We start from the raw sequence: 23030 nt of genomic DNA, 5'->3' as shown, positions 1-23030 counted from the left end.
TGAACAAAAGAATGTTCATGACCTCTTATCAATCACAAAGGATATTCTGGCGTCTCGCCCCTCCAGGGGGCACTCCTGGAACGTCTAGATGGAGCAACAGCACCATCAAGTGGTGAAACTTGGAACTATCCTTAGTCACAATTCATATAAGTAACCGCATTTTACACATTTATACCATGATAATTCTTGACAGATAACTGAACTACGAATGATTTATGTTATATCTTTGTGTGTATGAACGTCCTATTTCATTTGTACTCCATAAGGAATGAAAGGTAATCAATATCTTTCAGTTCAGTCAGATTAGACAAGTAGAAATTACCTCACAAGTTAGTTTATGATGCATTAATTACGATGTGTGTTAAACGGGTTGTGTGGGAAAACCGATTTGCCAGACTGACCAAATTTAATGCCAAATTAGTAATCCCTTTAATAATTTTTTTTTAAAGTCTGCGCGAGCAAACAGAAGGGTGTGCCACCACCTACTGAAGCCCCGCCCATAGACTTTAAAAAGACGAGGGGACCCCCTCGCTCTCTCTCTTCCAACTTCGCTATTCCAACAGCATCTTCCGATGCCTCTTCCCGATCGCTCTCTACCTGCAAGTTTCCCAGCCTGCTCCAACTCTTTGTTCCAAGAAACTTGCCAACCACGTGGCCTTTTTTTTTCTTTCAGCAACCGTTGCCACGAGAGCAGACACTCGCTCCACGCCACGCCAAAGCAGGTGCAAACTGCAACGCTGACCCCAAAGACTCTTTTACTCCTTTTTTTCCTTGTTGTTTTTTTACCATCGGTGATTGCCCGCCAGCGGTGAGCTCAGCGGCCCCGGGGTACACTTGCCACGTACCGCCGGACTCAAGGTTGTTGCACCTAAGCCGCCCAGCACCTCACCTGCTATTCAGTGGCGCCCCGCCGCAGTGCTAGCTCACCTCCAACGGCTGGCCTCCCCCGTACGCCGGCGCGTAGCGGACCGAGCTCCAACACCTGGAGTCGGACAGCTGTCCGGCAGAACCAACCTCGCCGGAGAATCAACCTCGCCGAGTCGCCGACCAATCAAGGGACGAGCCGCGCAACTACGTCAGCCCCCCCGAGCGGCTCCCTTGCTCACCTGTGGAATAGCCCCTTTTTGATTTTCTTGCCTTTTGGAACGAACATTGACTATTTTTCCCCCTTTTTCACAAGACCTTTTTGCTCGTTCGACGCAACACCTATTCTCGTAAGTCTGCGTTTGATTTCCAATTCGACGTACCCCTGTGTGCAACTTACGTTTGAAACCTATCACAGATCTGGCAGGTAAAATTGGCAGGTAAATACAATTTACCTCTGTAACGTCCAGATTATTAATTCGTCCAAGAGACGACCCAATTATCGCTACATGTGGAAAAAGAGGTCATTACAGTAAAGTATGTAGATCTGCTAAATCTGTGCATGTGGTAGAAACAGAGAAATATAATGACACACCCCTGTTCCTTGGTTCTGTAGACGCAGGTTCTGATCCGTCGTATGCAGACCTTGCTATCCAGAACCACAAAGTCGTATTTAAAATAGACACTGGTGCTGATGTGTCTGAAATCCAAGCCCAGATGTACTATGGTATAAACAAAAATGTGACAGAGTTGTGTAAACCAGATAAACCATTATTTGGACCAGATGGAACTCCACTCAATGTATTGGGCATGTATAATGAAACACTGTTTAAAGGTGAACGCGAAATACAGGAAAAGATGTATGTTGTCAAAGATTTTCATGTGGCTCTGTTAAACAGACCAGCAAGTGTCAAGCTAAATCTTGTGTCTAGAGCAGCATAGACATCAAAGTGTTTAATGAGAACTACCCAAAGTTATGTCAAGGTTTGGGTTTAATGCAGCAACCTTATACTATTAAGTTGAGGCCTGATGCTGTACCTTTTTCGCTTGCTACACCGAGACGTGTACTTATTCCATTGCTGGGAAAAGTGAAACAGGAACTGGAAAGAATGGAGTTGATGGGAGTAATCAGCAAAGTCGAGGAGCCAACTGAGTGGTGCTCAGGTATGGTCCCCGTGCCAACAAAAAATGACTCAATGCGCATTTGTGTGGATCTCACCCACCTCAACGAAGCAGTGTGCAGAGAAAAGTTCATTTTGCCTTCAGCAGAGCAGCCATTTGGATCCGTGGCTGGAGCTAAATTCTTCAGCAAGTTGGATGCGAACACAGGCTTTTGGCAGGTTCCATTATCACCTGAGTCGGCACACTACACCACATTCATCACCCTATTCAGACACTTCCATTTCAATAGAATTCCCTTTGGAATTGCCTCAGCCCCGGAACATTTTCAGTAGAAAATCAGAGCTGTCAGATCGATGAGAGAGCCATCAAATGTTGGAGAAGTACGCAGCTTTCTCGGGATGATCAACCAGTTAGGCAAATTCATTCCAGGACTGGCTGAAAAAGATAAGCCTTCAGAGACCTGCTGTCAAAAAAAAACTAGTGGGTTTGGAGCGTCGCACAACAAAAAGCATTTGATCAATTGAAAAATTATCTGACATCAAGAACGGTGCTCACACTCTATGACCCGAACAACGAGCTGAAACTTTTGGCAGATGCCTCATCCTACGGTCTTGGAGCGGTCCTTTTTCAGAAAGAGGGTGAGGAGTGGAGACCTGTATCTTATGCTTCAAGGTCCCTGACAGAGACAGAACAAAGGTATGTGCAAGTAGAAAAAGAGGCGCTTGGACTAACTATGAAATGTGAAAGATTGACTTCTCCATGGAGACTGACCACAAGCCACTCATTAGACTTCTGGGACGTCAAGCACTAACAGAGCTTCCACCCAGGATCCAGAGGTTCCGACTTAGGCTCATGAGTTACAGTTTCTCCATCTCACACACACCAGGCAAGGCACTCTTCACAGCAGACACATTGTCCCGCGCACTTGTCGAACATGAACCAGATTCTAACCCGGGATTTACCCCGGGTTTACACCGGTTGCGGTTGCGGTTGCGGTGCGGTTGCGGTGCGTTCCGGCGACGCAATCAATTAGATTCCATTCATTCGAATGGTGCAGTTTACACCGCTTGCGGGTGCGTTGCGTGTCGACTGCGTCTCAGCTGCGGCGTGCCGCAGCCCTTCCGCAAGGATAGCCTATTTTCTATTTTTGCCGGACGCCGCAGCGGTAGGCCTCCGGCAAATGGCACGCTAGCACAAAACACATCGAACGGGACAGGAAGACCGACGCAGTTTCAAAATAAATTTCCGGTTACCTTTCAAGATAAAACACTCACCAGTTCCTATTTCGCAAGCATGCTAGCAAAACATGATGTGGGCGTAGACGGGCCTGGAGTTAACGTGCGAGGTGCTCATTCACGGTTTAGACACCAGCGAACATGGACGAGGAGAGGTTTATATTGGAGGTAGAAAGCCACAAAATAATAAAAGTCCACCTCTCTTTCTGCTTCTCTGTTGAGCACAGACTTTCTGTGTGTTTGTCGTTGTTTTTAATGCCACATGATCGCGCGCGGTCACGCGAGACACGGCGGGAAGTGGTCGGCAACGGAGCTGCCGGACCGCAGCTGTGCGGAGCCGGTGTGGATTGGCCAAAAAATTGACGCGTCCGGAGCACGCAGTCAAGACGCACCGCACCGCAGCCGCACCGCAACCTCAACCGGTGTAAACCCGGGGTTACACCGGATGCGGTTGCGGTGCAGTTGCGGTGCGTTCCGGCGACGCAAGCAATTAGATTCCATTCATTTGAATGGTGCAGTTTACACCGCTTGCGTGTGCGTTGCGTGTCGACTGCGTCTCAGCTGCGGCGTGCCGCAGCCCTTCCGCAAGGATAGACCTATTTTCTATTTTTGCCAGACGCCGCAGCGGTAAGACCTCCGGCAAATGGCAAGCTAGCACAAAACACATCGAGGGGGACAGGAAGGCCGATGCCGGACCGCAGCTGTGCGGAGCCAGTGTGAGTTGGCCAAAAAATTGACGCGTCCGGAGCAAGCAGTAAAGACGCACCGCACCGCAGCCGCACCGCACACGCAACCGGGTAAAGCTACAGCGGAATTGTTGGAGGACACAAACATCCATGTGGATGAAATTATTAAGTCTATCTACAAGCCCAACGTACCTCATTAAGCTGAAAGAACAGCTCAAAAGAGTTTACAGCCATCTCACAGGTGCTATCAAAGCATATTGGCAACACAGAGACACTTTAACTGTACAGGATGAACTGTTACTGAAGGGCAGCAGACTAGTTGTCCCTACTGCTTTGCGCAACTCCGCCCTCGTAGCGCTTCATGAGGGACATCAAGGGATGTCGAGATGCAGGGAAAGAGTTCGAGAGTCTGTGTGGTGGCCTACGTCATGGTGAATTTAGTCTTCTTTCTTGCCTTTCATTGACCGTCCAAATTTATTGTTTTTGTCAGGTGGAAGTGGGGTTTCTGCATTTTCCTCTGGTAAATCTCTTTCTAAATAGCTGCACTCGGTACTTCAGAATGTCCCAGAAGATATTTATGTACTGACCCGCTCCTGTTCAGATGTGCTGTGATATTTGACCTCTTGGTCCCTCCTAGATTATTCCAAATCCATAAAACCTGAGGATATACTGCCATCTACTGGCACAACACACATGCCAACAGACCATTAGAAAAAAAAAATCATTATTATGTCTCATTAGATACATTTTTCATGCAGAGCTGGTTTGCATGAGCTTTCCCACACATTTAAAAAACTAACAAGCCACAAACTACCATCAATAAACCTCATATAAATTGACCTATTTGATTAGTTTCAGAAGTAAAATAAACCAAAATTAATTCTAAAGTTAATAATTGTATTGCAAAAGTCAGGAAAGTTCCAGGGCTGGTGAATCAATCAATCAATCAATCAATCAATCAATCAATCAATCAATCAATCAATCTCTGACAGGCAACGACTGAGAAAGGTCAGTATTGTTATTACAGGTACTATTCAATCTCCAGTTCATTCTTGTTAAAATGTAGAGAACATAATGACCTGGATCGTGTCTATTAAAAAGGTTTAATTCAAGCAAGATGGAAACATTGTCAAAGCCATAATAAGAGTAGAAAAATAGATGTGGCCAGATTAATTTCAAATTGAGTAGTAGAAATTGCACTATACAAATCGAACACAAGACGTGAAGATAAAAATGAAAATGTGTTAAAATGTCACAGAGAGTTCCTTGATGGTAAACAAACATTACCCTGATTATTTACATTTGACTATTAAACAACAACAACAACAATACAATGTATATGATTAATACATTTATTGATTCATTCATTTTCTGAGCCGCTTATCCTCACTAGGCTTGTGTGTATAAATATACACGTTTTTATCTTTTCAAACGTGCTTAAAGCATCGTTTTCTCCCACCAAATTCCAAGACACACTAGGTGGCAGTAAAGGATTCTGTATGCTTAACGTCAGTAGCAATCAAAATCCCCTGAATCTTTGTTGGTGAAAACATGCAAATGCACCTTTTAAAATTGATTGTATTTATTTATTTATTTATTTATTTATTTATTTATTTATGAAAAACTTCCCAACATAAAAACTACCAGAAACATTTTTTACTGTTGGCAAATATTTCTTCCTGAAAGTTTTGAACATAATTTGTAATTTTTTATTTTATTATTATTTTTTTTCTTAAGAGAGAGCTCAGAATTGTTCATTCGGCAGTCTTACCGATTCAACATCTTATCATCATTGCTCTCTCTTTTTTTGTGTGTGTGACAATTAGTGTTGTTCCGATACCGATACTGGTGTCGGCAGAGGTGCCGATACTGCATTAAAAAAAAAAAACTTAAGTATCGGTATGGTATCGGTATCGGCCGATACGGCAAAGCTGAGTATCGGTATCGGTATCGGGAGCCAAAAAACGGTATCGGAACAACACTAGTGACAATGTGCGCATTTGTGTGCGTGCGTGTGTGCGCGTATGTGTGCGTGCGTGCGTGTGTGTGCATGTGAATTCGTGTAAATTTGTACTCATTAGGTCACCTAAAATCTAATAAAACTCCCATTACCCTTCACCTCAACCAGATACTTCAGAGTCTCGCCAGAGTCGTGAAGTTCAGAAGGTCGGGAGACCAGAGGAAAGGTCAAAGGAAAGAAAGATAAATCAAAGTGAAATCCAGCACCAACTAAACACCACCTGCCACCCACATGCTTTACAAAACTAGAGTCTTACGCCAACCCCAGAAACCTCGAAATTCCAAAAAATTAAGGAGATCTCAAGAGACCAGAGGACAAACTAAAGAGAGGAAGGAGGGAAGGATAGATGAAGCAGAGTGAGGTCCACAGACACCAGCATCCACTGATTCAGCGAGCAGTGGGAGGGAGAGGTGAATTCTGTTTGAATTTCAGTAGATACTGGTGTGATGGATCTGGCATGCATAAGGACCGCCACCAAAGATTCTGGGAGCCATCGACCGCGGCCCAGCAAAGAAGGCACGGCCCCCCCCAGTATCCCCCAAGCCGCGGCAGCACAGAGGCACAACCCCCCACGCCCCGGGCCGCCACCGGCCAGAGAGCCAACCCAGACGCCCTGAGTGCCCCCGCCCCTGGCCCACCCTGGCCCGCGCCCCAAGCCCAACGCCGCAGACCGAGGCACGGCAGGCCCCCATGCCACCCCACCGGTGCACATCCAAATTGTTTTGATTTGGTGTTCTCCATCACATGCTGCTGATTAATATGCAGATGAGTTGATTTCCATTGCCAAATATGGGGTGAAATAGGTGGACTTGGGGCGGGGAACGGCGTTGAATCTGCATGTGCACACCGGTTGGGATCGTGTGGCTTTTATAAAGGGAACGTGCGTGCAGATACGCGTATGTGTGTCTACGCATGGTTTTATAAATCTAAATTTTTTTTCTGCGTACGTGAGTTTTGTTCGTATGTACTTTTCTGCGCGGGTTTTCACGCACAGTTTTATAAATGAGGCCCCAGGTGTTGCCTAGTTACCTGGAGTATTTGTTCCCTGCCTTCTTTCAGTCCTTGTGGAGTCATTGTTGCTGTCACGGTTCCCCTTTTTTCCCCTGGCCTTTAGTTTGTGACCGCTGTTTTGGACTTTGTTGAACTTGTCCCTGTTTTCCCTTTTTTTTTTTTTTTTTGGTTGAATTAAACAACCCCTTTTTGAGTGCATCTGCCTCCCTACACTTTGCAATACGTGTCCATCAATCAATCAATCAATCAATCAATCAATCCCAGTGTGTTTTTCAGGCCCGGTGAGGCGGTGCTCGTTGAAGATGCAGTCGTGACCGAGGTGACGTCCACGCTTCGCGAATGGGCGTCACTGTGGAAGCAACTCTATGTGGTGAGTAGGGATGGGAGAAAAAAATCGATATTGCAATATATTGTTGCAATCTCTGTTGCAATAAATTATCAATACACTGACAGTAGATATCGATGTAATGTTTTTCTCAAGTTGACCCTGGCGTCGGTTTTAGTGGGTGGCTACAAATCCTTAATGGGGTTTTGTTCCATTTGGTTGTTTCCTTATCACACACGCCGACTTGAGACCTTGTGATGAGCTTCAATGCAAGTTAGTGTGTGTGCCTGCGTGTTTCGAACTGTGCCCCTCTGACAACCCGCCACCCACACCCCCCCACACATGCACACACTACAATTGTTGCCAAACCAGCCCAAAAGATGTGTGGGTCACTTTTGTATGTTGCTTGAAGTGCCGTTGATAAGAACTGAAAGTTGTGCGAACGTCCCCATCAGAGACACAAAGTGGATCTCTTCTTGCAAGTGGCTCACGTCATGTCCGAGCTGATGGAACTCAGGAGGCAGCTGGCGGTGGCGGTGCAGCTGCCCGAGCAACAAAAACGAGACATCAAAACACACGTGACCGCCAGACTGGACTGGGGAAACGAGTAAGAAGGCACACAAACAAACACGCAGACACACACCCCATCACGCGTGTTCCTCACCTTTGTGTGTTGGTCAGGCATTTGGGTTTGGACTTGGTGCCACGGAAAGACTTTGAGATGGTGGATGAAGATCAGGTCAGCGTCTCGGATCTTTACAAGATGGTGAGTTTGACGCGGCGCCGCCTCACCTCAAGTTTGTTTTGCTCCTCATGGATGATGCCTTCCTTCTCTTTTCTCAGCATCTCGCCAGCAGAGGCAACATTCAGCACAACACGCAGGTTTGTCTTACCTTTAACAAAGTGGGACCACATTACAAAGTCGATTTCCATCATCACGCACCAACATCATAATTACTAATTAATTGCAAAAAGATCTTTTCAACAAAAAGGGTAGCCTCAAGCAAAAACAATAAGAAAGCCATGAAAACAGTAGAAAGAAGGCAATTTTTTCAAAAGCAAACACGAGAGGACCAAGCAGGAAAAAGTAACAAGGTGCCAAACACGGAACGTGTCTAAAGCAGGAAGGCGAATGACGCAGGATGTGTTCCAGAAGATTAAAGCAGCAAAGCAAGCGTCTTCCTCATTATGTGACTGCTGCAGAGCAACTGCTTGCGAAGCAAAGCAGGCACATATTACTATCCTAGAAAACGGCCCCGTATTATAGCAGAATTTTTCAGAAAAAATGCGGCCCGCACCGTTGAACGTACCGGCACAAATGAGGTATCAAAAGATGCGGCTTGATCTGACTCGACGGGGAACCAATTTTTATTTTATTTTTTTTCGGAATTCCGAGTTACCATGGCGACGCACCTCCCAAAAAAACCCGCCAAAACGTCCCATAGGAATGAATGGAGAAGAGGGGAAAAGCGCCACAAATTAAGCACCTTTTTCCAAGCCACACTGCGCGCACATACATTTACCGAAGTTAAGTTAAAGTTAGCATACTAATGCTAAATTAGCATGCTACTGCTAGCTTAGCATGCTAATGCTAATGTTAAGTTAACAAACTAATGCTAGCTTAGCATGCTAATGTTAAGCTAGCATGCTAATGCCAAGTCAGCATGCTACCGCTAATGTTGAGTCAGCATGCTAATGCTAACTTAACATGTTAATGCTAATGCTAAATTAGCACACTAATGCTAAGTTTGCATATTAATGGTAATGCTAATTTAACATGCCAATGCTAGTTTAACATGCTAATCGTAAGTTAGCATGCTAATGTTAGCTTGCTGACTGATTGTTAGGTAAAGTACACCAACATTTGGCAAACTGTTCAGTGCATTCGGCTTTCCACCTTGCAAGAGTCAGCAGTCACATCCAAAATTTCCGCGGAAATTTTTCTAGTTAGGGCCCGAGCAGCGACCGCTGCGAGGTCCCTATTGTTTTTGTAAAAATTATTATTATTATTATTATTATTATTAGGGCCCGAGCAGCGACCGCTGCGAGGTCCCTATTGTTTTTGTAAAAATTATTATTATTATTAGGGCCCGAGCAGCGACCGCTGCGAGGTCCCTATTGTTTTTGTAAAAATTCTTCTTCTTCTTCTTCTTCTTCTTCTTCTTCTTCTTCTTCTTCTTCTTCTTCTTTTTCTTCTTCTTCTTCTTCTTCTTCTTCTTTATTCTCCGCAAACAATCGCGATTTTGGGTACCTAAATATTCACGAAAACTCACCGAACTTTGCACACTCCTCAGGTCCGGCGAAAAATGTGATATTATGAAGTCGTTATAACAACGCGACTCTATAGCGCCCCCTAGCGTAGAAAAATAAAAACCAAGCCCGGCACGTTTGAGCTAGAGCAACGAAAATTGGCAGGCACGTGTAGCACCCCGAGACGCACAAAAAAGTCTATTGGGACCATGTAGCTAAAATGTACAGGAAGTGAGCTATGAATTTTTTAATGTCCAATTTTGGCCTATTTTGGCACATTCACTGTGGTCATGCTTTTTCCCCCTATGCAAACATTTTTCATCCCATTGACTTCAAACTTGGCATTTATCATCTCAAGACCTAAGAGAAAGCTGGGCAAAAAAATCTTGCCTTTTCGAAATACTATATGACGAGGGCGGGGCATCAAATATTGCTTTTAAAATTTCATTTGTCCAGAAAGAGCAAATGCTTAATAACTCCCATGTTCAAACTCCAAAAAATCTCAAACTTCTCAGGCAACGTAATAGTCACGGCCTGAAAACATCTATATAATAAAATTCAGTTATACATATAGCGCCACCTAGTGGTAACAATAAATGTCATACTTTACGTTTTTAGCTACTGTGCTGAGCTCGTTGAAGGAATCCATTTGAAAATTGGTCAGAAAAGCCTTAAGATGTTGATCATGCCCCACACCGAATATTGTAACTTTTCGCCAAAGGGCGTGGCCGCTACGGTGACGCAAAGTCTGAAGATTTTTCGTGAAAATAAAAGCTGCATTAACTTGACCGAGATGATCCTATCTTCTTAAAATTTCACACATTTGATGAGAGTCCAGCCCTAAAGACATCTATGAACTTATATTTCATCTTACTGATAGCGCCACCTAGTGGCAATTTTTTTTCTTACGAATTTTCTTCTACGTTTTTCTCCAAACACGTTAACTGGACCTACCTCATATTTGCTCAGATGAGGGATTCGGCCTTCATGATGTCACAACACGAAGTTTGTGAGTTTTCGCGAATCGCTGTGGGCGTGGCTAAGCGCTGTTCGCCAAGAAAACAACGCCAGTTTTGAGGGTCTAAACATGCGCAGAAACTCATGAAACTTGGCACACACATCTGGCCTGGTAAAATGAACAATATTTTATTGTTGATTGTGCGATTTTTACAAAAATGACTCAATAGCGCCCCCTAGGAATTTTTAATGAAGCAGCCCCGGTTGTACATTTAAGCAAGATCTACGAAAATTTGTAGGTGTATGAGGGAGCCCAAGACCTACAAAAAAGTCTCTTGGACCCATATGCTAAAATGAACAGGAAGTGAGCTACGAATTTTTGAATGTCCCATTTTTGACGATTTTTGCACATTCACAGGGGGCAGACTTTTGCCCACTTCTCCTACACGTTTCATCTGACTGAGTTAAGACTTGACCTGGACCATGTCAAGACCTGAGCCAACAACAGGGGGAAAAAATCTTGACTTTTCGAAATACTATATGATGAAGGCGGGGCATCAAAATTTGTGTTTCGCACTGAAAAAGGATATGCTTAATAACTCCCCGGTACATGCTCCAAAAAATCCCAAACTTGACATGTATGTTTATCGTCAAGGCCTGAAGCTATCTATGACAACATTCAGTTATATATGCAGCGTCACCTAGCCCTTGAGGCATAAAAAAAAAATACCCCACATACGGTATTTTTACAAAAAATGTAAACTCATTCTAAGTGTGATAACTAAGTCATTTATGAATATTCTTTTAGTTTCCACCACTCAAAATGTTCACTGGCATCAGACTTATCCAAACATATATATATTTTTATTTATTTTTGATAGCCTCTGTGGACATTAAAAGCAATATCGTGAATGAAGGATATGCATAATAACTCCACGGTACATGCTCCAAAAAAAAATCCCACACTTGACATGTATGCTTATAATCAAGGCCTGAAGGTATCTCTATGACAACATTCAGTTATAAATACAGCGCCACCTAGCCCTTGAGGCATAATATATAAAAAAAAAACCCACATACGGTATTTTGTACAAAAAATGTAAACTCATTCTAAGTGTGATAACTAAGTCATTTATGAATATTCTTTTTGTTTCCACCACTCAAATTGTTCACTGGCTTCACACCGATCCAAACGTATGTACGTTTCCATTTTGTTTTATTCATTATTGATTGCCCCTTTGGACAATAAAAGTAACATTGTGCAATGAGTACAACGAGCGATGATGTATATATACACTTTTACAAAAAATACCAATCAGGGCAACTCATTGCCTAAAAATAAATAAGGAGAGCTGATTTTTGCAGGTCTTAACAATCACCAAAACCCGTTGAGCTTGACACACACTGGCAAAAAAAAATTCTACATGTAAACGTTTATTATGCCATTTTCAAAGAAATGTTGCTTCCAATATGCCAGTACCCCAACGTGCCAGTACCCTAACGTGCAATTACCCCAACGTGCAAGGACCCCAACGTGGCCCGGGCTGCGAGGGCCCTTTATAGCTGCTCGCAGCTCTAGTTATTCTTCTTCTTCTTTATTCTCCGCAAACGATCGCGATTTTGAGTACCTAAACATTCACGAAAACTCACCAAACTTTGCACACTCCTCAGGCCCGGCGAAAAATTTGATATTATGAAGTCGTCATAACAACGCGACTCTATAGCTCCCCCTAGCAAAGAAAAATAAAAACCAAGCCCGGCATGTTTGAGCTAGAGCAACAAAAATTGGCAGGCACGTGTAGCACCCCGAGACGCACAAAAAAGTCTATTGGGACCATGTAGCTAAAATGTACAGGAAGTGAGCTATGAATTTTTTTATGTCCAATTTTGGCCTATTTTGGCACATTCACTGTGGTCATGCTTTTTCCCTCTTTGCAAACATTTTTCATCCAATTGACATCAAACTTGGCATTTATCATCTCAAGACCTGAGAGAACAACTGGGCAAAACATCTTGCCCTTTCGAAATTCTATATGACGGGGGCGGGGCATCAAATATTGCCTTTAAAATTTCATTTGTCCAGAAAGAGCAAATGCTTAATAACTCCCATGTTCAAGCTCCAAAAAATCTCAAACTTCTCAGGCAACGTAATAGTCACGGCCTGAAAACATCTATATGATAAAATTCAGTTATACATATAGCGCCACCTAGTGGTAACAATAAATGTCATACGTAACGTTTTTAGCTACTGTGCCGAGCTCGTTGAAGGGATCCAGTTGAAAATTGGTTAGAAAAGCCTTAAGATGTTGATCATGCCCCACACCGAATATTGTAACTTTTCGCCAAAGGGCGTGGCCGCTACGGTAACGCAAAATCTGAAGATTTTTCGTGACAATAAAAGCTGCATGAACTTGACCCAGATGATCCTATCTTCTCAAAATGTCACACATTTGATGAGGGATTCGGCCTTCATAATGTCACAACACGAAGTTTGTGAGTTTTCGCGAATCGCTGTGGGCGTGGCTAAGCACTGTTCGCCAAGAAAACAACGCCAGTTTTGAGGGTCTAAACATGCGCAGAAACTCATGAAAATTGGCACACACATCTGGCCTGGTAAAATGAGCAATATTTTATTGTTGATTGTGCTATTTTTGAAAAAAAGACTCAATAGCGCCCCCTAGAAATTTTTAATGAAGCATCCCCAGTTGTACTTTTAAGCAAGAACGACGAATATTTTTAGGTGTATGAGGGAGCCCAAGACCTGCAAAAAAGTCTCTTGGACCCATATGCTAAAATGAACAGGAAGTGAGCTACGAATTTCTGAATGTCCCATTTTTGACGATTTTTGCACATTTACAGGGGGCATACTTTTGCCCACTTCTCCTACACGTTTCATCCGACTTAGTTAAGACTTGACCTGGACCATGTCAAGACCTGAGCCAATGACAGGGGGAAAAATCTTGACTTTTTGAAATACTCTTTGATGAGGGCGGGGCATCAAAATTTGTGTTTTGCACTGAAAAAGGATATGCTGAATAACTCCCCGGTACATGCTCCAAAAAATCCCAAACTTGACATGTATGTTTATCGTCAAGGCCTGAAGCTATCTCTATGACAACATTCAGTTATATATGCAGCGCCACCTAATCCTTGAGGCATGAAAAAAAAAAACACACGGTATTTTGTACAAAATTTGTGAACTCATTTTAAGTGTTATAACTAAGTCATTTATGAATATTCTTTTTACTTTCCACTACTCAAGTTCAGTGGTATCAGACCGTTCCAAACATATGTACTTTTTTATTTTGTTTTATTTATTTTTGATTGCCTCTATGGACAATAAAAGCAACATCGTGCAATGAGTACGAGCGATGATGGGTATATATACTTTTGCAAAAAATACAAATCAGGTCAACTCATTCCCTAAAAATAAAAAAGGACGCTGATTTTTGCAGATCTTAACAATCACCAAAACCCATTGAGCTTGACACACACATCACACCTGGCAAAAAAAATCCACATGTAAAGGTTTATCATGCCATGTTCAAAGAAATTTTGCTCCTAATGTGCCAGTACCCCAATGTGCAAGTACCCCAACGTGCAAGTACCCCAATGTGGCCCAGGCTGCGAGGGCCCTTTATAGCTGCTCGCAGCTCTAGTTCTTCTTCTTCTTCTTCTTCTTCTCCGTAAACGATCTCATTTTTGAGGGCCTAAACATTTACGAAAACTCACCAAACTTTGCAGTCTCTTCGTGCCCGGTGAAAAATTTGATATTATGTAGTTGTCATAACAACGCAACTCTATAGCGCCACCTAGCGTAGAAAAATAAAAACCAATCCCGGCTAGTTTGAGCTAGAGCTACGAAAATTGGCAGGCACGTGTAGCACCCCGAGACGCACAAAAAAGTCAGTGGAAGCCATTTCCTAAAATGTACAGGAAGTGAGCTATGAATTTTTGAATGTCCAATTTTTGCCCATTTTGGCACATTCACTGTGGTCATACTTTTTCCCCCTTTGCAAATATTTTTCAGCCAGTTGACTTCAAACTTGCCATGTATCATCTCAAGACCTGAGACAACAACTGAGCAAAATATCTTGACTTTTTGAAATACTATATGACGGGGGCGGGGCATCAAATATTGCCTTTAAAATTTCATTTGTCCAGAAAAACAAAATGCTGAATAACTCCCATGTACAAGCTCCAAAAAATCTCAAACTTCTCATGCAACTTAATAGTCACGGCCTGAAGACATCTATATGATAAAATTCTGTTATATATATAGCACCACCTAGTGGTGACAATAAATGTCATACTTTACGTTTTTAGCTACTGTGCCAAGCTCTTTGAAGGGATCCAGTTGAAAATTGGTCAGACAAGCCTTAAGATGTTGATCTTGCCCTACACCGAATATTGTAACCTTTCGCCAAAGGGCGTGGCCGCTACGGTGCCGCAAAGTCTGGTAATTTTTCGTGGCAATAAAAGCTGCTTTAACTTGACCCAGATGATCCTATCTTCTCAAAATTTCACACATTTGATGAGAGTCCAGCCCTTAAGACATCTACGTACTTATATTTCATCTTACTGATAGCGCCACCTACTGGCAATTTTTTTTCTTACGATTTTTCTTCAATGTTTTTCTCCAACCCCATTAACTGCACCTACCTCATATTTGCTCAGATGAGGGTTTCGGTCTTCATGATGTCACAATACGAAGTTTGTGAGTTTTCGCGAATCGCTGTGGGCGTGGCTAAGCACTGTTCGCCAAGAAAACAACACCAATTTTGAGGGCCTAAACTGGCACAAAAACTCCTGAAACTTGGCACACACATCTGGCCTGGTAAAATGAGCAATATTTTATTGTTGATTGTGCTATTTTTACAAAAATGACTCAATAGCGCCCCCTAGAAGTTTTTAACGAAGCAGCCCCGGTTGTACGTTTAAGCAAGAACGACGAATATTTTTAGGTGTATGAGGGAGCCCAAGACCTACAAAAAAGTCTCTTGTACCCATATGCTAAAATGAACAGGAAGTGAGCTACGAATTTTTGAATGTCCCATTTTTGACGATTTTTGCACATTCACAGGGGGCAGACTTTTGCCCACTTCTCCTACACGTTTCATCCGACTGAGTTAAGACTTGGCCTGGACCATGTCAAGACCTGAGCCAACGACAGGGGGAAAAATTTTGACTTTTCGAAATACTATATGATGAGGGCGGGGCATCAAATTTGTGTTTCGCAATGTAAAAGGATATGCTTGATAACTCCCCGGGACATGCTCCAAAAAATCCCAAACTTGACATGTATGTTTATCGTCAAGGCCTGAAGTTATCGCTATGACAACATTCAGTTATATATGCAGCGCCACCTAGCCCTTGAGGCATGAAAAAAAAATACCCCACATACGGTATTTTGTACAAAAAATGTAAACTCATTCTAAGTGTGATAACGAAGTTATTCTTTTAGTTTCCACCACTCAACATGTTCACTGGCATCAGACTTATCCAAACATATATATATTTTTATTTATTTTTGATAGCCTCTATGGACATTAAAAGCAATATCGTGAATGAAGGATATGCTTAATAACTCCACGGTACATGCTCCAAAAAAAATCCCACACTTGACATGTATGCTTATAATCAAGGCCTGAAGGTATCTCTATGACAACATTCAGTTATAAATACAGCGCCACCTAGCCCTTGAGGCATGATATATATATATAAAAAACAACACATACGGTATTTTGTACAAAAAATGTAAACTCATTCTAAGTGTGATAACTAAGTCATTTATGAATATTCTTTTAGTTTCCACCACTCAAATTGTTCACTGGCTTCACACCGATCCAAACGTATGTACGTTTCCATTTTGTTTTATTCATTTTTGATTGCCCCTTTGGACAATAAAAGTAACATTGTGCAATGAGTACAACGAGCGATGATGTGTATATACACTTTTACAAAAAAATACCAATCAGGGCAACTCATTGCCTAAAAATAAAAAAGGACGCTGATTTTTGCAGGTCTTAACAAAGCCGACCTCCATCTTTGGCTATGGAGACTCTCGACTATAGCTCGGTCTGATATGTTTTGGGTCCAGACTACATATACAATATAAAAAACGTGTGTTCCCAGAATAAGTCAGGACCCAAGGAAGCTTGTAGCATTCCTGTGATTACAAGAAGTAGAAAGTTGGCAAAAGAAATGAGAAGAAATAAGTCAGAAGCTACAAACCTAGTCAGTATAGCTTGTGAACCTCTGACTAAACCAGCGTCTCCGATTGCCACTGTGAGACTAGCGCTACTAAATACAAGATCACTAGTTAACAAATCATTGTTGATTCATGACATTATTATGACATATGATCTTGACTTATTTCTCCTCAGTGAAACATGGCTAACAGAAGGTTCCTGCAACACGGTTCTCAATGAGGCAACACCAACAAATTTTAGTTTCATGAACAAATGTCGTAATGGCAAAAAAGGTGGTGGACTTGCTGCCATTTTTAAATCTCTATTTCAGTGTAAAGAAATTTCATTGGGAAGCTTTAATTCATTTGAATATCTTAGTCTTTTGGTAAAAGGTGAACCAAACATCGTCATTGTCATAATTTACAGACCTCCAAAACAAAAAGGCAGATTCATGGAGGAATTTGAAGAAATGCTGTCAGTAATTTGTACCGACTATGATTATCTGGTCTTAACTGGATACTTTAACATTCATGTTGACATCAACTTGGATAAAAATACCAAAGAATTTTGTAATATACTTGATACTTTTGGTCTCTCACAACATGTAAGAGGTCCAACACACAATCAAGGTCACATTCTTGATCTCGTCATCTCTAAAGGTGTTGACATTTTATCTGTTGAGGTGAAAGATCTGGCTATTTCAGATCATTCCTGTGTGTTTTTTGAATTACAAACAATCCCAGAAGTTCAAACAACTACTGTCTCGATTAAAAAAAGGTACATAAATGAGAATACAAGCAACATGTTTATGGAATTAATGGCTGCATCACCAACTGTAAATGCAGAGACCGTTGATGAACTTCTGGATGAATTCACCTCAAAAATCTCAAATGTTTTGGATGCTGTTGCTCCTATTAAAACTAAGACCATTTCATCCCGAACTAAAACACCTTGGAGGTGTACTACCAACATAATGACTTTGAAATCTAAATGCAGAAAAGCGGAGCGAAAGTGGAGAAAAACTAAACTCCAAGTTCATTTTGACCTGTACAGACAATGTCTTTGTCATTTTAACCAAGAGTTAGTAATAGCTAGACAACAACACTTTTCTGAAATTATTAGTAGGAACCTCAACAATACACGCACTCTATTTGGCGTGGTTGACAAACTTACAAATCCCCCAAATCAAACAGCGCCAGAACTCCTCTCAACAGATAAATGCAATGAATTTGCCTGCTACTTTAGTGAAAAAGTACAAGCCATCAGGTCAAACATTGTTACAAACCAGCAAAATAACAAAACGATGCTGCACTTAAAATCACCTAGGAATAATTTAATTACCATGACAGAATTTGACTCAGTGGATCAAAATACTGTAGTAGACTTGGTTCAGCAATTGAAACCTTCCACGAGCTGTCTTGATACAATTCCATCTGGCTTTTTCAAAACCATTGTGAAATCTGTTCAGATCGATTTACAACAAATAATTAATTGCTCACTTCAATCAGGTGAACTTCCTAAATGTCTGAAAGTAGCCGCCGTCAAGCCCATTCTAAAAAAGAGAACACTGGATGTCTCCCTGCTAGCAAATTATAGACCAATCGCAAATTTTCCCTTCGTAACTAAAATAGTTGAAAAAGTGGTTTTTAATCAGCTCAGCAATTTTTTGAGCTTAAACGGACTTTTGGATAAATTCCAGTCAGGTTTCCGACCTCATCACAGTACAGAAACAGCTCTGATTAAAGTACTGAATGATATAAGATTGAGCACTGATGCAGGGAAGGTATCAGTGCTCGTCTTGTTGGACCTCAGTGCAGCATTTGACACGATTGATCATAATATACTGTTAGACAGGCTGGAAACTTGGGTGGGATTAAATGGAACAGTCCTTAAATGGTTCAGGTCCTATTTGGAGGAAAGGAGTTACTTTGTGACCATTGGAAATTTTGAATCTTATCGAAAGGCCATGACATGTGGGGTCCCGCAAGGGTCAGTCCTTGGACCCCTGTTGTTCAGTCTGTATATGTTACCTTTGGGTCAAATGCTTCAGAACACCGATGTTGACTATCATAGTTATGCAGATGACACACAACTGTATTTATCTATGTCCCCAAATGACAGCAGTTCTATTAACGCATTGTGTCATTCTCTAGAGCAAGTTAACAACTGGATGAACCAAAATTTCCTTCAGCTGAACGAAAACAAAACGGAGCTCATTGTTTTCGGCAATAAAGAAAAGAGGATTGCTGTTAAAAAACAGCTTGAGTCACTGTCTTTAGAAACTAAAGACCAAGTTCGAAATCTTGGGGTACTAATAGACTCAGATCTGACCTTCAGCAATCATATTAAATTCATCACTAAAACAGCCTTTTACCAGCTGAAAAACATATCCAGACTGAAGGACTGCATGCGTCAAGCAGACCAAGAGAAGCTTATCCATGCTTTTATCTCCAGCAGACTAGATTACTGTAACGGTCTTCTGACTGGACTCTCTCAAAAGAACATGAGACAATTGCAGCTCATTCAGAACGCTGCAGCTCGAGTTCTGACCAAAACAAAAAGATCAGAACATATTACTCCAGTACTTAAGGATTTACACTGGCTCCCTGTCAGCTGTAGAATCGATTTTAAAGTTCTGCTACTCGTCTATAAATCACTAAATGGTTTGGGTCCTGAATATATCCAAGAAATGCTGATTGAGTACAAGCCCAGCAGGGCTCTGAGATCTACAGACTTGGGCCAACTAGTGGAACCCAGAGTTCGAAGCAAACATGGTGAAGCTGCATTTAGCTATTATGCTGCACACAGATGGAATAGGCTACCAACAGAAGTGAAGTCAGCCCCGAGTGTAAATGCTTTCAAATCCAGGTTAAAAACTTTGCTTTTTTCTAATACCTTTGATTAGGGACTTTTAAACAGCTTTAATTAAGTGTTTTTTTTCATTTTTATTTTTATTTTTATTTTTATTTTTATTTTTATTTTTATTTTTATTTTTATTTTTATTTTTATTTTTATTTTTATTTTTATTTTTTATTTTTATCATTATCATTTTAAACTTCCTTATGTTAAATTTTTTAAAGTTTGTTGAATAATGTTTTAAGATTGTTAGTTTGTAACCTATTTTCATTTATTTTTCTTCCTCTGAATGTTAACTACTGTTTCTTGATGCTTATGTGTTGTCTTTCCTCGTGTAAAGCACATTGAGTTGCCTTGTGTATGAAATGTGCTATACAAATAAACTTGCCTTGCCTTGCCTTGCCTTACCAAAACCCGTTGAGCTTGACACACACACTGGCAAAAAAATATTCGACATGTAAACGTTTATTATGCCATTTTCAAAGAAATTTTGCTTCCAATATGCCAGTACCCCAATGTGCCAGTACCCCAACGTGCAAGTATCCCAACGTGCAAGGACCCCAACGTGGCCCGGGCTGCGAGGGCCCTTTATAGCTGCTCGCAGCTCTAGTTATTATTAGGGCCCGAGCAGCGACCGCTGCGAGGTCCCTATTGTTTTTGTAAAAATTATTATTATTATTATTAGGGCCCGAGCAGCGACCGCTGCGAGGTCCCTATTGTTTTTGTAAAAATTATTATTATTAGGGCCCGAGCAGCGACCGCTGCAAGGTCCCTCTTGTTTTTGTAAGAATTATTATTATTCTTCTTCTCCGTAAACAATCACATTTTTGAGGGCCTAAATATTTACGAAAACTCACCAAACTTTGCAGTCTCTTCGGACCCGGCGAAAAATTTGATATTATGTAGTTGTCATAACAATGCGACTCTATAGCGCCCCCTAGCGTAGAAAAATAAAAACCATTCCCGGCCCGTTTGACCTAGAGCTACGAAAATTGTCAGGCACGTGTAGCACCCTGAGACGCACAAAAAAGTCAGTGGAAGCCATTTCCTAAAATGTACAGGAAGTGAGCTATGAATTTTTTAATGTCTGGACCTACCTCATATTTGCTCAGATGAGGGTTTCGGCCTTCATGATGTCACAACACGAAGTTTGTGAGTTTTCGCGAATTGCTGTGGGTGTGGCTAAGCGCTGTTCGCCAAGAAAACAACGCCAGTTTTGAGGTTCTAAACATGCACAGAAACTCATGAAACTTGGCACACACATCTGGCCTGGTAAAATGAGCAATATTTTATTGTTGATTGTGCTATTTTTACAAAAATGACTCAATAGCGCCCCCTAGAAATTTTTAACGAAGCAGCCCCGGTTGTACGTTTAAGCAAGAATGACGAATATTTTTAGGTGTATGAGGGAGCCCAAGACCTACAAAAAAAGTCTCTTGACCCATGTGCTAAAATGAACAGGAAGTGAGCTACGAATTTTTGAATGTCCCATTTTTTACGATTTTTGCACATTTACAGGGGGCAGACTTTTGCCCACTTCTCCTACACGTTTCATCCGACTGAGTTAAGACTTGACCTGGACCATGTCAAGACCTGAGCCAACGACAAGGGGAAAAATCTTGACTTTTCGAAATACTATATGATGAAGGCGGGGCATCAAAATTTGTGTTTCGCACTGAAAAAGGATATGCTAAATAACTCCCCGGTACATGCTCCAAAAAATCCCAAACTTGACATGTATGTTTATAGTCAAGGCCTGAAGCTATCTCTATGACAACATTCAGTTATATATGCAGCGCCACCTAGCCCTTGAGGCATGAAAAAAAAAATACCCCACTTACGGTATTTTTACAAAAATTGTAAACTCATTCTCAGTGTGATAACTAAGTCATTTATGAATATTCTTTTACTTTCCACCACTCAAAATGTTCACTGGCATCAGACCTATCCAAACATACGTATTTTTTATTTAGTTTTATTTATTTTTGATAGCCTCTATGGACGTTAAAAGCAGTATCGTGAATGAAGGATATGCTTAATAACTCCCCGGTGCATGCTTCAAAAAATCCCAAACTTGACATGTATATTTATAGTCAAGGCGTGAAGGTATCTCTATGACAAAATTCAGTTATAAATACGCCACCTCGTCCTTGAGGCATAAAAAAAACAAAAAAAACAAAAAAAAACACTTACGGTATTTTGAACAAAATTTGTGAACTCATTATAAGTGTAATAACTAAGTCATTTATGAATATTCTTTTACTTTTTCCACTACTCAAGATGTTCACTGGTATCAGACCGATCCAAACATATGTACTTTTTTATTTTGTTTTATTTATTTTTGATAGCCTCTATGGACAATAAAAGCAACATCGTGCAATGAGTACGAGCGATGACGGGTATATATACTTTTGCAAAAAATACCAATCAGGTCACCTCATTCCCTAAAAATAAAAAAGGACGCTGATTTTTGCAGATCTTAACAATCACCAAAACCCATTGAGCTTGACACACACATCACACCTGGCAAACAAAAATCCACATGTAAAGGTTTATCATGCCATGTTAAAATAAATTTTGCTCCTAATGTGCCAGTACCCCAATGTGCGAGTACCCCAACGTGCAAGTACCCCAACGTGCAAATACCCCAATGTGTCCCGGGCTGCGAGGGCCCTTTATAGCTGCTCGCAGCTCTAGTTATTAGGGCCCGAGCAGCGACCGCTGCGAGGTCCCTATTGTTTTTGTAAAAATTATTATTATTATTATTATTATTATTATTATTATTATTATTATTATTATTATTATTATTAGGGCCCGAGCAGCGACCGCTGCGAGGTCCCTATTGTTTTTGTAAAAATTATTATTATTATTATTATTATTATTAGGGCCCGAGCAGCGACCGCTGCGAGGTCCCTCTTGTTTTTGTAAGAATTAGGGCCCGAGCAGCGACTGCTGCGAGGTCCCTCTTGTTTTTGTAAGAATTATTAGGGCCCGAGCAGCGACCGCTGCGAGGTCCCTATTGTTTTTGTAAAAATTATTATTATTATTATTATTATTATTATTATTATTAGGGCCCGAGCAGCGACCGCTGCGAGGTCCCTATTGTTTTTGTAAAAATTATTATTATTATTATTATTATTATTAGGGCCCGAGCAGCGACCGCTGCGAGGTCCCTATTGTTTTTGTAAAAATTATTATTATTATTATTATTAGGGCCCGAGCAGCGACCGCTGCGAGGTCCCTATTGTTTTTGTAAAAATTATTATTATTAGGGCCCGAGCAGCGAGCGCTGCGAGGTCCCTATTGTTTTTGTAAAAATTATTATTAGGGCCCGAGCAGCGACCGCTGCGAGGTCCCTATTGTTTTTGTAAAAATTCTTCTTCTTCTTCTTCTTCTTCTTCTTCTTCTTCTTCTTCTTCTTCTTCTTCTTCTTCTTCTTCTTCTTCTTCTTCTTTATTCTCCGCAAACGATCGCGATTTTGGGTACCTAAACATTCACGAAAACTCACCGAAC

General features: G+C 41.4%; 1 protein-coding gene across 8 annotated transcripts in view; it reads left to right on the top strand.

The window, feature by feature from the left end:
- LOC144004493 (dedicator of cytokinesis protein 3-like) overlaps positions 1-23030 on the top strand; it is a 94298-nt gene that overhangs the window by 14197 nt on the left and 57071 nt on the right. For 5 of the 8 annotated variants that reach the window (XM_077501665.1, XM_077501662.1, XM_077501660.1 and 2 more), the window contains exons 5-8: positions 7203-7308; positions 7719-7870; positions 7945-8029; positions 8107-8145. In XM_077501665.1, coding sequence (XP_077357791.1) covers positions 7203-7308; positions 7719-7870; positions 7945-8029; positions 8107-8145 — 382 coding nt within the window. Of the gene's footprint in view, positions 1-816; positions 1215-7202; positions 7309-7718; positions 7871-7944; positions 8030-8106; positions 8146-23030 lie in introns of those variants that run through there. The other 3 variants (XM_077501663.1, XM_077501659.1, XM_077501664.1) reach the window with 2 other exon arrangements.

The sequence above is a fragment of the Festucalex cinctus genome, chromosome 17 (assembly GCF_051991245.1).
Source record: "Festucalex cinctus isolate MCC-2025b chromosome 17, RoL_Fcin_1.0, whole genome shotgun sequence".
Taxonomy (NCBI): Eukaryota; Metazoa; Chordata; class Actinopteri; order Syngnathiformes; family Syngnathidae; genus Festucalex; species Festucalex cinctus.
This window is presented reverse-complemented; position numbering and strand designations above follow the sequence as displayed.